The 15,058-nt window shown below is 42.0% G+C and overlaps 1 protein-coding gene across 1 annotated transcript; it reads left to right on the top strand.

Annotated features, from left to right (window-relative positions):
• The first annotated feature begins 421 nt into the window (after positions 1 to 421).
• STX12 (syntaxin 12) lies at positions 422 to 14,783 on the top strand. The gene is made up of 9 exons (XM_050909762.1): positions 422 to 543; positions 3,971 to 4,040; positions 5,947 to 6,046; positions 7,930 to 8,067; positions 8,963 to 9,006; positions 10,928 to 11,033; positions 11,508 to 11,580; positions 11,749 to 11,831; positions 13,333 to 14,783. Exons 1-9 carry the CDS (start codon positions 432 to 434, stop codon positions 13,423 to 13,425), a joined length of 819 nt encoding a protein of 272 aa, XP_050765719.1. The 5' UTR covers positions 422 to 431; the 3' UTR covers positions 13,426 to 14,783.
• Positions 14,784 to 15,058: the final 275 nt, after the last annotated feature.

Below are 15,058 nucleotides of genomic sequence, written 5' to 3'. Positions count from 1 at the left end.
TCAGGAAACGGCCCGTTCCAACAGAAACCATCAGCTCCTTGATTCAGCTCATCCGAAGCAGTAGCAGCGGTACGGGCCCTGGCAGGGACGCAGGCGAGGGCACACCTTTCCGTCACAACTGGCAGACGCCGGTACTGCCCGGTAGCGACACCACGCACTCGGCGCCAGGGCTGCCGCCCGGCGTCCCGCCAGGCCCGGCACCGGGCTCTCCCTCACGGCCGGGAGCGGGCGGGGCGGGGCGGGGCGGGCGCCCCGTTACCATGGCACCCCGCGGGCTCACCACCCCTCGAGCGCGCAGGCGCCGGCGGCCGCGCCTCGCGCATATGCGGGCGCTCCGTCAGCAGCGCCCGGCAGCAGGTGCGCATGCGCAGAGTGCGGCGGGGCTCTGTCAGCTGGGCCCGGCGGAGCCGCTGCTCCCTCCCGCCCCGGCCATGTCGTACGGCCCGCTGGACCCCTACCGCCCCGGGGCGCCGCCCCCGCCGCGGGACTTCGGCGGCATCATCCAGACATGCAGCGCCAACGTGCAGCGCATCGCGCAGTACAGTGAGTGCGCCCGGACCCGGGGTGAAGGGGCGGCCCGGCCCGGCTCGGCCCGGCCCGGCCCGGCAGCGCCCCGTGAGGAGCGCGGAGCGCGGCGGCCGCCTGGCCGGTGGTGCGGGGAGAGCTCTCCTCGGGGTCCCGCGGGAGCCGCCGCCGCCGCCACCCCCGCGGGGCTGGCAGAGCCTCCGCCGGGGCGGTGCCGGGCGGGAGTGCCCGGCGCGGGCGCACCGCGGGCTGGCCCGGCCGGGGGCCTCCCGGGGGTGGGGGCCTCACTTCCCCGTGGCCGGGGACACACGCCAGCCGGTAGCTGAGCCTCCTCCGTACATTGTAATTAACAGCTTGCGTGCTGCCGCTGGCCTGGGCGAAGTACGTGCTCCTGTCGCTTTTGGTGCGGTGTTTATGTCACTTTTACCAAGCTGCGCTCTTCCCCAGCAGAACTGAAACCCTCTGTCACCCCTGGCAAGAGCCCGGCTTCTCATTCGCCTTTAGGTGCCTTCAGTGAGGTGCTTAAGTGGAAGCAGGGAGCCAAAGGTTGTCACCCCGCCTTGCGCAGGGCATCTGGGAGAGCTGCTGTTGCAGAGATTTCTGAGGGCTGATGTTAACTTGCTCATTCCTCTTAACTTTGCTGGCAGAGTTCTGCAGGGAAGTGTTCTGCCGCTGAGCAGATTGCCATTAAGTAAATGGTGTTGCAGTTTCTTGGTCATATGGTTGTAGTTAGAGAAAGTTATCGGTATCGTAAGCTAATCATTGAAATCCTAGTATTGATCGCTGCAATACTGCTTACTGAGTCACTTCCAAAAGAGTCTTGATATAACCCCTTCCTAAGGATACTGCCTTTGCTAAAAAAAGGCATTAATTGTCCAAGTCCCCATTTTTTACAGGCAAGGTCAGTTGAAGGTGTTGGTTCCTCTGAAAGTTGGTGACTTTTCCAATTCAATTATACAAAAGCTATTAATATTGCTGAAACTGCTTTGCTTTTGCTCAGTCATGTTCATCTCCTCTTGGTATAGGCATGGCTGCTAGTTGAATTGCTTCTAAGGTCACCAAATAACAGGAGTTGTCTGGGGTTTTTTGTTTTGTTTTTTCCTTTACCCCCCCCCCCCCTTCCATGGGACTTCTGTGAGCCTCCCCTTCTAAGTAGTTCAGCTTCTCTTTCTCATAGGACAAGCTTCCACTGTCTCATGACCAGCAGCCATCCTATCTCAGTGCGCTGCATATCTCAAATGAAACAAATAGCCTTACAGTTTTTATCAAGGTGGGTGGGAACACACAGAACATCTGACTTAACGTTACGGTAATTAACTTTATTACACATTTTATAAAAGCTTTCCATTCAAGTCTGGGAGGAGAAGAGATATTGAAGCCTTAAGCCTGTCGTCATTTCTCCTTTCATTCCCTATAAGGAAAACAGCAAGCAAAGAATGGACACAGCTGACTTACTCACTCTTTTGGGAAACACTGTAGAGTTAGCATTTCGCACAAAATGTACAGAAAACTGGTGACCTGAGCTGGCAAAGCTGTTGCTTGCAAGACTGTTACATTACCTAAGCATCTAGAGCAGAGACTGAAATGTTTTAAGTAATCTTAAGTGTAAAACAATCAGTATGTGGAAGGCTTTACAGCCTAAAATTGAAAGGGTTTGGAGACTGAAAGCTGTTGACTGTGGGGGCTCTCTATGTTGATATGTATACCCGCTATCCAAAGAATAAAGATAAACAGCTCCAGCCCCTTCCTTTGGCCTCCCAGACACTTTGTTCTCATGTCGTGTAGACTGTGCATTGCTGTTGGCTGAGATAAACTAAGCATAGCGAACTGCTGAACCTGGCTCAGACCAGGACAAAAAGCACATTGCCTGGCGTGGAAATGGGACTCGCGCAAGAATCTCCCCAATGGAGAAAAAAAATACATCACAGAGTATCTAGATGTTATAGTGCAAATGCCGTTTGCAAAGTCCTTGATATCCACACAGAGGGTATAGTCCGTGTGCCATTTGTCAGTTTAACGTGACTATGAACTTTTCTGACCTTCCTGTGGCTGACAGAGCTGTGAAATACATGCAGTCTGGCTTGCTAGAAGCCATGTTCAGCTCAGTGTATAAGGAGTTGCTAAACAACTCCTCACTGTGTGAGCTAATAGAAGTCTAGAATTCTCAGCAAGAATACTCTCGCTGGATGCAAAAGCTAGAATAGTTGCCTAATTACTGATTAAATCATATTGCAGCCTTAGCTGAGCTGCCATTGTTATAAGCCGTTGGACATCACTTTTAAAAGAAGTGGCCGTTGTAGGAATCTGATGTTTCTTCAGCAACACATTTAATCAACTGAAGTGGCTTGCTCCAGGCTGAAAGCAGAAATTGCACCAGTAGGATGTCACTGAATTGGAAGTAGCTCTTGTTAAACTCGTGGGGTATTTCAGCTCGATTCAGCTGCCTATAGAACTATATTAAGTTGATCCTCCTTGGTCTTGCCTCTCTCGATGCTTGATGGGATAGCATACAATTTCATGATTGATTTGAGCCAATCAAACTTTTTACTGCTGTCATAAGTGGTGCACCCGGCATCTTTAGTAATGCTAAAAATTGTGCAGCTGCAGAATAAAGTGGATCAGCTTGTTGATCTGTCAAAATAATCTTCTAAGGTAGAGGGAGTGGGGAGAGAAGATGGTACTTGCTTTTCAGGTACGTTAATGGTTTGATGTGATTCATTGTGTGGTTGCATGATCACTAGTGCCTACACAAGGGAAATAGTGGAAGAACGTAGGAGATGGGGAGAAAGAGGGCTAGAATATCTGTTCTCGCTACAACATGATTTCAGACTGATTCAAGCTGACCATGAAGTGCGCCATTGCTATCTGCTGTTCTTGAAAGATTGTTTGTGCCAGTATTGCAAAAGATTTGGGCAATCATGAGTAGAAAAACTCAGATTTTTTTTTTTTTTTTTTTTAACTGATAGCAATGCTTGGCTTTTCTTGCTCTTTTTTTTTTTTTTTTTTTTAACAGAGCACTAATAATTTAAGTAACTTTAGAATATGTAAAGGTGGCAACCCAGCGTAGTAAAGTTGTTCTGCAGCAGTGATAGCCTAAAATACAGAAATAGCAAGGCTGGTAGAAACAAACAGCTATGTTAGTTGGTCTAAAGGTTGAGGAAGAGGAGTGCACAAGCTTTTAGCTCCACAGACTTGTCTTCAGGGTGTGTATGTCTCACTATCACTTTCTTATCTGAAAGTTAGTCTGTTAGGCTGGATCATGTCTAAATGGGGATGTTTAAAATACACTTCGCTTTTAAAGCAAAGAATGTAAGTGTTGTCTTACCAGCTTAAGTCAAATGTTGAGAGAAATCCTTTGGGGAAAGCTAGAAGAATACATTCAAGAAGGAATAAAATACACTAGAACTTGTCTTACTAACTCATCTTGTGATCTCTTTATCTTCAGCTGCTCAAATAAAGAATTTGATGAGCCAGCTGGGAACGAAGCAGGATTCCAGCAAGCTTCAGGAGAACTTGTAAGTATTAAATGAGCTAATATTTGTGTAGGTTCTCTTTCATTTCTGTCTGTATTCTTAGAGGAACTGGGTTACTTGCTTTGGGGAGATGCTTTATTAGATAAATTTAATACAGTCCTACAAACCAAAAATGACTGGGTGCATTAAGTAGTTTACTGGACAAATTGAGGTGTTTCAGCAGGACTCTGGAGAAGCCATTCAAAACTGCTGGATAGGAATGGTTAGAAACGGTATAGTTTATTTAAAAAGGGTAGTATTACATCAGCTATGTATTAGCTGTACTCTGAGGACTAGCCATAGTAGCTTCACTTGTGGTTTAGAAGAAGTGAATGCCATACTAGGTACTTGGTCCTCACATAAAAGCAATAAGGAAAAACAGCAAGGAAGACCCATAATTGATGAAAAAGTAGCTTGTAGTAGTACAGATGGATTTAGGCACTAGAAAGATTAGCAATCTTATGTGGCAGCCAAAATGCCACATGTAATTTCAGAAGAATAATATGCCAGTGGGGGACAATACAGAAGACTTGTAAGCAGGCATAGTCCAAACTGACTCCTAGAGAGACTGAACAGGGAGTCTGTATGTGTGTGCATCTTTTACAAACTTGTAAAGCATAAATAGCAAGTTATGAGAAGAATAATTTCTGGAGTCATAAAAGAAAACTTGAAAGTAAGTTCTTCCATTATCTCTTCATGTGACTGTACCTTGAATCTCTGAATACGCAACTTCCCCATTTTTTATAATAGCTGATTTTTTGATAAGCTCATAACTTGCGGTGATAGCTACATACACTACATTTGAAGGACGAGATCAGAGCCCAGTTGGGAGAGAAAGGAATTTGTTTGCCTGAGCTGCTCAGTTGACTTGATCTGTATTTAATTGGTAGATTAAAGAACTAATCACTGGTGACCAAACAAACGTCTTTCCGTTTAATTTCATTGTAGAAATGGCCCTCCTCTTTAAGGTGAGAGTGGTTGCACTCCACAATTTGTCAGCTGCCATACAAATTTAATACAAAAATGCATGGGTGGTTTATTCAGCTCATATATTGCAGGTCAACTTATACAATAATGCAGCCTGAATACTTTGATTTGTGTATCTATTGGGCTGAATAGGTGACTTTCACTTAAGCATCTTGTATGCATTGAATGCCAAAAAAATTGGTTCTTGTTTTAGTATTTTGTGTCTTCCTGGCTTACGGTATTAGTTTTTGTGCATATGGCTGCAAAATAAAACTTGCGGTTCTGTTCTCTGTGAAGCACTAGCATTCTTTCTGATAAACTGCATGTACAAGATGATGTCTTTACGTTGAGTTCAATGTAACTAATGTCTTTCTATATTGTGGTACTAATGAAGGTGCTGCTGCACTAGATCCTTTGCAACAATAGCTTTAAATTGCAACGTTGTTGGAAAACATAAAGGCTCAAGGGAAAGCCTTACATTTCCCAAAGTAGAAGCTGGATCGTTCCTCTGTAGTGTCTGTACTTTTATCAAATGCACATTTAACCAATGGAGTTGGCGGTTGTCAAGTGAACAGTTAGTTACCAATTGGTACCAGAAGGAATTCACCTTAAAAGAGTGATTATGTTCACTGAATAAAGTTTTCTCTCCCTTGAATTTCTCTCTCTTATGCCATTGGAGAAAAATATCTTTTTAAAACTACTGAATTATACTAGTTAGCAGGGAGCACAGAACTTCTTTGAATCTTTTTTAAAACATAGTCCAGAGTCAAGTTGATGGTAAAAGCTAAAAATACATCTCTGTTCCATTAGGGTGGGAAAAAAAACCACCATAAAGATGTGTGATCTCAGAACCCCTGCTTGGTCATTATTTTGGAAGCTGAAATGCTTGGAGACTGCTTTTTAGGTAGAAACTTGTGTAACTGCTTTTGAACTTCTATTTCAGACAACAGCTACAGCATTCTGCAAACCGCCTTGCCAAAGAGACCAATGAATATCTAAAGGAGCTGGGGTCTCTACCACTTCCTCTGTCTGCTTCCGAACAGGTAGGCACACAGAATTTGTCTGGATGTATTTTTAAATCACTCATTTCATGAAACTAGCTTAGACCACAACCTCACAAAGCTTGAATTGGCACAGCAGAAGAGACAGCAGCCTTTTGCAATGAAGAATGTTGTTGAAGTAGGGAAACTCATTAAACTGGCTACATCCTGGCAGCTTGTATGACACTGGGAAAACAATGTTTCCCAGTGGCAAATAGGTATAAAACTTACTCGCATGAGAATAAGAAGCCCTAAATGTATGGGGAGAGCTGCATATGCAATTCTGTTTTTCTGAGTAAATTTCTGAAAAATAATCTTGTTTACAAAGTGCCTGGTGATGCAAGGCAGTGTTTTAGGATAAGAACTCATAGCAAACTGCATGTCAGTATGAAATGGGATCACGCCAAAAAGCTTTCCCTTGCATGTGATTTATTAGCGGGGGAGGGGAAAGCTGACTCACCTTGCTCATATTTGAATAAAGCAAAATATAGTGAGGCAATGATTATGACTTTATCTCTTGCCGAATAGTCCTTCGAGTTCCCCCTCCCTACGGGAAAGGGAAGGGACAGTCCTCTGCTGTTGGCATTTTCTTGCTCTACTTTAAACCACTACCACAATGTTGATATATCTGCTTCTGTGATACTGTTGTGGGATGATCTGTGGATACGGGTCAGCAGATGTTGTCTTAGTCTAATTCTGTATTTAAAGGTTTATATGCCAGTTGTAAGCATGGCCACGTTTTGCCTGTTTGTTCAGCAAATATTCTTCAGTTAATCTCCCTCTGGTGAACAAAATCCTGTCATGCAGCATCCTGAATGCAGCAGTGACTTTTGAAGCCTAGTGAAGCCTCTTGGAGCAGTCCAGTTAAAATCTGCAGGAGGTGGCATCAATATGCTGAGGATCTCCTCTGGCAGAAGGGTTGTTGCTTCCAGACGGCTCAGATGGAAGCTGCAGTGTATTATGAGGCTGCTGTAGTGGCTTATTATAGAAAAAATTAATTGAAAACACTTATTTCCTTGAAACGGCTGTTGAATTGATACAAATTCGTTGAAGGATTACAATACTGGAAAGCCTGCAATTTGAGACAGCTGTTGGGAATCTCTCTAACGGAAAACATACGAACTGATCACAGTATTGAGTGTCCTTGGGACAAGCTTTTTCTGAACTTATTGTTTCCCATGACTGGGATGTCACAACACTTGAAGGAGACATTCTGTGGAGGCTAAATAAGTTGATACTGTAAAATGAGGATGAAAAGGTATATTACAACTAATGTCTTTGGAGAAAAGATGATAAACTGTAAATGGTTATCAGGACTAAGGATATTCTGTGATCAAATAACAGCAGGCTTGTAGTGTGGCATGGCTGGGAGAGACAGCTTATGAAACTGGGGTAACGGGTGTTGTCATTAGTTCTGGAAGCGTGGGGCTTCCTATATTTGTAAGAAAGTTAAGGGGGTTGTCTTATCAGGACAAGAGAAAGTTAAGTACTACCAGGGTGGCTAAGTAGAGGAATGGAGGATAAAGGCATTGTAGGTATCCAAAAGGTACGTAATTAAATGTGGTAGATTACTGGAATGTGATTTGAATAAAAGTAATGCTGTGGAAGACTTCTCTACTTCAGACTTAAAGCTAGATTGAAATTAGAGAACCTTATTGCACAAAACTGTTCTGCAGTAGGCAAGGCGTAGAGCATTTGGTATAACGAATTAAAATATGATGGGCTCTTTGTTCTCTCCAGTGCCCCAGAATGCTGGAACCAAAAGATCACTTGAATGCCGGCATTCATTGTTGTGATGATGATGATGATAGTTTTTTTGAGAGTCTGACAGTTACATTATTGTGAATGGGAATATCTGAACACTTGTTTTTGTTTCAATTCTTTAGCGCCAACAGAGGCTTCAGAAAGAACGTTTAATGAATGACTTCTCCACGGCCTTAAATAACTTCCAGGCAATACAGAGGCGAGTGTCAGAGAAGGAAAAAGAGACTGTAGCAAGGGCGAGAGCTGGCTCCCGTATCTCTGTAAGTATTTATAGGAATTTTGTATTTATATAGTGAACTACAAGTCTTTTGAGAGATCTTGTACTTGCCTACCAACTTCATAGCTGTCTACTGACACATTACTGAGTGCAGATGAGGCCTCGGTGCATTAGTTTTGTCATTCCAGATGTTGTAAGGCACTCATTTTGGTGTGCTCCTTGTCAGTGTTAGCAGAGGAGGGAAGGAATCCTGGTAGTTGCAAATGTTGTGAAGAATGAGATGGGGAGTCAAAGTATAGTTAATAGCAAAGTATTGCAGGCTGCTCTTTGCTTGACGTCAGCCCTAGACTATAAAATTTAAAAGGTCAGTTGGAAGCTTACCACACCTTAAATTACATCTTAAATCTCACACTATGTTTCTTTATTTTCTTATAGCTTCTGTCCTGCTAATATCTCCAATGTACATTCAAACCTTCTCCCTATTATGTTTTGACAAGCCCCTGTGGCTACTAAGAATTCATAATAAAAAGGCCAGTGAAAGCATTTTTCTCCCCTTGCGTTGGGGCTTTGTGTCAAGTGTGCATTCTTAATTTCTACAAGGGAACACATTTATCTGTTGGATTATCCTCCAAATTTTTTGCTGCATGTTGAGAAAGGAAGTGACAAACAATGACAGCTGATCTGAGTAAACGGACTAGCTGCTTTTGATCGCTCAGTTGCCTCTGATTTGCAGAGACAATCTGAATCTAAAAATTAAATCTAAAGATTAATCTAAATCTAATCTTAATTAACCTAAGTTAAATCTGAAAGTTGAAGTGACAGTGGCATTCTCAAAGAACTCTCTGGACAGTATATGCCTTTGTCTTCAAGATACTCCTGTTGATTTTGCAAGTGGTCCTGGTAGTCTGCCAGATTAGTAACTCATTTCTCTCTTCCAGGCTGATGAGCGGTTCAGAGAAGAACAGCTTGTTTCATTTGATAGGTAACAGCTTCTTGTATTCTTGATGTTATACTTCTAACTACGTATAGCTAAAGTTTTTGTGGTAAGATATGTTATTGTAACTTGGGCCAGGCTCTGCTAGCTGAATGCAAAGCAAAAAGATTTGAAATGCAATTATTACAGTACTTGTAATATACAATGTAAAAAACTAACTATATATGACAGTATTTTATCCTCCTTAAATGTAGATTGTGTGATTATTGCTCTGAGGGGAATAGTAGAGTCCTAGTATGTGGCAGTTGGAGCTCCTGGTTTTCGGGACTGTGAGCACAAGATTACCAGACAGGATTTCCCTCACTGACTCTTTCCACAAAGAGCTGTATATTTATTTCATGGGTCTGGATGTTCTCTAGCAGCCCAGCTGGAGCTATTAGAGTAGTGGATGAGGCTGCCTTAAATTCAGAAGTCCTGGACATTATACACTGGCAAACTAATCCTAGAACGTGCACAACAAGACAGCATTACTGTTACCTGTCAGATAGTTGTATTGGTTCTGCAGTAACAGTGTGCCTGCATAGTAGATATGTTTGTAAAATGTTATATCAACTCTACAGTGTGGTAAAGAGAACTCAAGACACTCCAGAAGTGTCTGTGATTACTGTGCCAGTTTCTACTGTATGTATGTTTGATAAAACTGGGATGAAATCTGTTGGCCCTATCTGTATAAATCCTTCAACTTTCTAAATCAAGAGATCTAGCTTACATGTCTCATCTATACACCCTCCCTCTGCAAACTGCACTTCATCTGATCAGCTGCTTGGTGTGCATCCCCTTCATTAGCCCTGCGCTTTCACGTACTGAGTGAAAACCCCAGGTTGCTCACTTATACAGATGCTGTGATGAGTTTGAAGGCCTTGCACACTAAAGCAAGGGGAACCAGACAGGTACCTGTTCATGCAGAGACTCTTAACTCGGTGAGAGATAGTGGCACACAGCAAGCTACTCCACATTCAAAGTTGTTGTTGTCTGCTGCATGTCAGAAACTTCTGCCTTAAATATCTGAAAACCCTACTGTCATCTCAGAGCTGAATTGCTGGAATGGTCAAGCTGTCTCTTACCTAGTCATGTAGTTCATCTTCATTTCTTTTGGCACTTTAACACTTTAAAACTTACTATTTAGTGTTGTATACCTAACACTGGAATGTTACAGTGCTTTCCAGCACACTTCTCTTTGTTGAGAAGAGGGAGAGGTTGCCCTTGAAGAACTTTCGATGCTGAACATGCAGATGGCCTGGTATTATAGGTACTGCCTTCACTCTAATTGGTGTAACTTGTGCAGCAGTTATGAAGTACCAGCTGATCAGGAGAGAGGTAGACTGGGATGCAGAGTTATTTGGTTTTTAACATCTCTGTTGGTGTGTGATTTAATTTGAAGTTTCTACTAGACGAATTAAAATACTAAACCACTTTATTCTTATCTCCAATTGCCAGATAGCAAGTGAGAATCTTTGAATCCAGATGCTTGTCAGGTGTTCTTTTGTTCTGATAATGTTGTGCTTGCAGGCTACTCTATCAAAACGAAAGTTGATTCTCCTTTTTGGGGGAATAGTGAGAGGTAAGGAAGGTATAGGTATTTAAAAAAAAAAAAAAGCAGAACTGAAATAAGGAGGTTTCTTCTATAATGCTATAGATAACTGTCACATCCTAGAAGAGAGTATTCTGTGCATGTAACTGCTTCCCAGTTTCTTCACTTTTCCTGATCTGTCCCTTTTTTCAGTTGTTCCAGATTGTAACTGTTGTCACAAATCAGTCCTGTCTCTGTATACAGTTGCAGGGTCACGAGCCTGGGGGTTGTTCTGTGGGAAACTTTTCAACTTTAACTCACTGGCGCTTTGCTATAAATGGAGTGTGGAAGTACCTATACTCAGAGAGAGAGTTGTACTTTCTTTCCATCTCTTTCCAGTGGTGAAGATTGGAATCAAATGCAGTCTCACGAAGAAGATGTGGCAATAACTGAACAGGACCTTGAACTCATTAAAGAAAGAGAAACAGCAATCAGGCAATTAGAGGTGACCAGTAGATCCTGCACAGTTAACAGTATTGGGAGATAAACCAAAGAAGTCGTGCAGTGCTAACTAATGGGATGGGCTGAGGAGATCTGAAGGTGGAGGAACAGAGTTCCTTGTAGAGAGGATTGATGCCAAGATCAATCTCCCTGCTCCTGTTGAAGGAGACTAGGTATATTTTCCTTTGGTGTTGACTGGTGGTCCTTCAGAGATGGTAGGAGCAACTCATGTTACAATGTTCATCTCAGTTCCATACTGTGCTAATTGCTAGTGTGATGAAACAGATATTCAGTGGCAGGAATATTGTAGGCTCCTGTGTTAATCCCAAGTTCCATAGATAGTAGTGTCAAGTCACCTCAGTCAGTGAATGATGGTATCTATTCTGACACTTTGAGCAATGGTCAGAAGAGGTACTAAGAATGAGGATTAGAAAAACTAACCAATGTTTGTTGTAACTTGTTAAACTGTTGTCTTCAGGCAGACATTTTGGATGTCAATCAGATATTTAAGGATTTAGCCATGATGATTCATGACCAAGGAGATATGATTGGTAAGTGTGTTTGGATAATAGGAAGTTTCTTCTTAGTTCAATTACATGTTTTACCTACATAGATTAAATTTTCTGGTATTTTGTATAAAAAGTATTGTATTTCTGATTTTTTTTTTAAACACTGAAGCTCTGAAATATTTTACGATGAGTTCTCTTATTTTTCCATAGATAGCATAGAAGCAAATGTGGAAAGTGCAGAAGTCCATGTGGAAAGAGCCAGTGAGCAGTTACAGAGAGCTGCCTATTATCAGGTAAATTCTGTATGCTTGCATTATTGTCAATGTACAGTTGAGCAATAATGGAACAGGCATAACAAGACACATATTGAGGACTGCAGCACACCAAACAAGTTATTAAAAACAGCTTGTGCAAGTTGGCACTCAAAATTGTGCTGCAAGGAATAGATAAAGCACTTGAGTTAAAACACAGTATTGAAATTAGCCTTCTACTTCAGAGGATATATAGTCAGTCTGTTCCTTCATGTAGGCGTGCTCAGCAAGTTTAAGTGTTTAGCTGTCTTTGCTGTTTTCAGGAGTTAGCGCAACACTTAAACAAGAACAAATTCTCATGTTGTATCTATCTTGTAAACATATCAGCCAAGACACTGATGTGCAAAAATCCTTGCCCAGACTTGGAAGCTTCTGGTGACCAGGATTTGCAGCACCCTTCTTTCTAACTGCTGAGTTTCTATCCCATAGTCTGTCCTCCCTGTCCCATCAAATCTGTTGCAGTGGTTCTCACTGCTGCTGAAATCTCCTTTGTGTATCATACTCAATGTTTTTTGTAGGTTCCTTTCATCATTATTGTCCCTGTAGGTCTAGGTTCTGTGAAGGAATAAGGGTTCTGCTTCAGTCAGTCCCATACAGAGTTTCACTGCTGGGACTTCAGGCTTCCACACAAGATAAAAAAATTGGACTCTTTCAAGCTGTTAAGTGGGGAGGTACTAGAAGGCAATAAAACTCCAGTGCTGTTTAGCGCAAGGGAGGGAAAGTAGCTTTCACCATCTGGCAGCATTTAGTAGGAGTCTCTCTCTCCATGGCTTCCATTACAAAGTTTGGAGGTATGTTATAAATCTAAGTTTGGTAACTATTGGACATGTGTTTTTCTGGATGGAGAAGGAAGTGGTTATATATAAACTATCCTCAAATCCTTAGATACCAAGTTAAAAATATTTGGTGTATATGGACAGACTGTAGTTTCCTATGATGAATAAAGTGATCAAAGCTGTAAAATCCAAGTACAGTAACTGTATATTAAATCATTTAAACTGTAGAAATGCAATACTATTTCCATGCCAACCCCAGGCAGCGAATGGGAGATTGTATCAGAGAACTGCTTAGCAGTTTTATTAGTCTTACCTGGAAAATCTAAATAGCTAGAGATGTTTGGCTTTCCTTTGAAGCCATGATGTTGTCCGTTAGGATGAAAAGCATGTGGTAGGTGTTGTCAAGTTTTCTTTTTGTAGCCAACTTGAAGTAAAGCTTGCATTTTCCTTAAGCAAAACTTGTCACATTTTGACTTAACTGCATCTCTTAGACCACTGTGTTCCTACAACTAAAAACATTTATCTGTAGGATCATGCAGTTTAAGGAACATGTAAAAGTGTTCAGACTGCACTGGTTACTTCTCTTGAATAAGTATGGGTATCAAGTGCTCTAGTTCGCCAAAGTTAGTAACATTAACTGGTAGACTTGCTTTTTCCTCTTGTCATCTGTTCCTGGTGTCAGTGGCTTTTTTTTTTTCTTTTATTAGAAGAAATCCCGTAAGAAGATCTGTATCCTGATTCTTGGTCTTGCTGTGGCTTCTATAATCATAGGATTCATTATCTGGCAGACAAAAAAATGAAATCTTCACATGGAACCTAGTCTCATTGCTGAGATTTTTTTCCCTCAGAGCAAACAGGCTGACTAGTCTCGGAAATGAATTGACCACCCTGAGAGAGCACAAGCTGGAACTACTTCTAGTAATAGATATTAGCAACTAATGTGCAGATAACTAGTATTTGGAATTAGTGAACCATGGAGACAGTATTTATCAGTTTATATACAAATTATATTGTTTTATGTAACTAAAATCTTGTGGTTTTGCTTTCTGTAATGTATTATTCCCTGTCCCAACTGTATGCTGAAGTGTGATCAATAATTGGAGATGTCTTGTTTTTGACAAGTGGCACAACTTTAACATTTTATATGTATAGGTAACTTTGTTGGACTGGAATAAGAATGACATTCAAAGAGGGCACAACACCAATTCACATTACCTTAATCCAGCAGTTTCTAAAGTCTCCGGTATCTGCCCCATGGTTTTATTAGTCTCCAAGTGGCTGTGGTTCTAGATTCTTTTGAAGAGAAAGAAGTTGTTACAGATTTGAAAGGCAAGGAGAAGTATGCATGGATGATAGTTGGAACCACTGCGTGCTGGTCAGTGTAGCCTTGAGACTCGTAACTGTGTTGTTTAATTTTTTGAGCGTGGTTGGGGTTGTTTTTTTCCAAAATGCATCGTTTGTGGACAGGATGTTCTTTGACTTATAATCTAACAATGCAACTTCCTTAGAGAAACTAGCTGGTGGTTTATTATTGGACAAATCTCTTCCAATGCTGACTCTCAAGCACTAGAAATACAAAGTTTAGCTGCTTGCTCCTAACTGTTTTTAGAAGCTTCCAGGGAGAAAATCACGCAAAGATGAGGAAGTGGGCACCTAAGTTTACCAGCTAGCAAGATAGATGAGTATTAGCTGAAATCTTGCTTCTGAAGAAGTACTCTTGAAGCTCACTTGTAGCGTACTAGTAAATATGTGTGGCTTGTGAACATCTGGTATTTTCCATTCTTTATGAAACAAAGTGCAGAAACTGGCTGAGTGAAGTGCTAGGTTTTTCAGACTGAGGATGTGCGTGCAAATGAAAAAGATCGCTGGTTCCAACTGTCTTGCTAGTAGAGCTGGACAGAACGTAGCAGCCGCTCCCTGCTTCGATGTAGCTCTGAACTGACATGGACTGAGGGAACAGTAACCTGTCCAAAGCCCAACGGAGTGTGGTAAATGCAGCATACTGACCCATTTTGTATTTAATCCTTATTCCATGTCTCCTGTATAATAAAGTAAATGTGAAAGCTGGGAAGGGAGTGTGTTCTCCCAATTGCACAGTGGTTTGCACTATTGCGCCATCATTCCATCTAATAACCATCAATAAACACTTTTAAAAGCCTATGTCGGAGCTTCTTTCTCTTGCAGTTTAGACATTGGCACGGGTATGTTTGCAGTTCCCTCTGTAAGCGGGGTAGATGACTTTCTATCAGCAACAGCAGTGTTTCCTCCAGCTTTAGTTCTGTGGTCCCTGATTCTTAAGAATGAAAGTAGCTGGAAACACTGAATTACTTTCACATGGACATACACAAAACTCCTGTGCAGAGCCCTGTACAATAGCTGATCACAGAAAAATGGACAGTGTTGGGTCAGCTTTGACTATCTGCCTGTTGCTAG

The sequence above is a fragment of the Gymnogyps californianus genome, chromosome 22 (genome assembly GCF_018139145.2).
Source record: "Gymnogyps californianus isolate 813 chromosome 22, ASM1813914v2, whole genome shotgun sequence".
In the NCBI taxonomy this organism is placed as follows: domain Eukaryota; kingdom Metazoa; phylum Chordata; class Aves; order Accipitriformes; family Cathartidae; genus Gymnogyps; species Gymnogyps californianus.
This window is presented reverse-complemented; position numbering and strand designations above follow the sequence as displayed.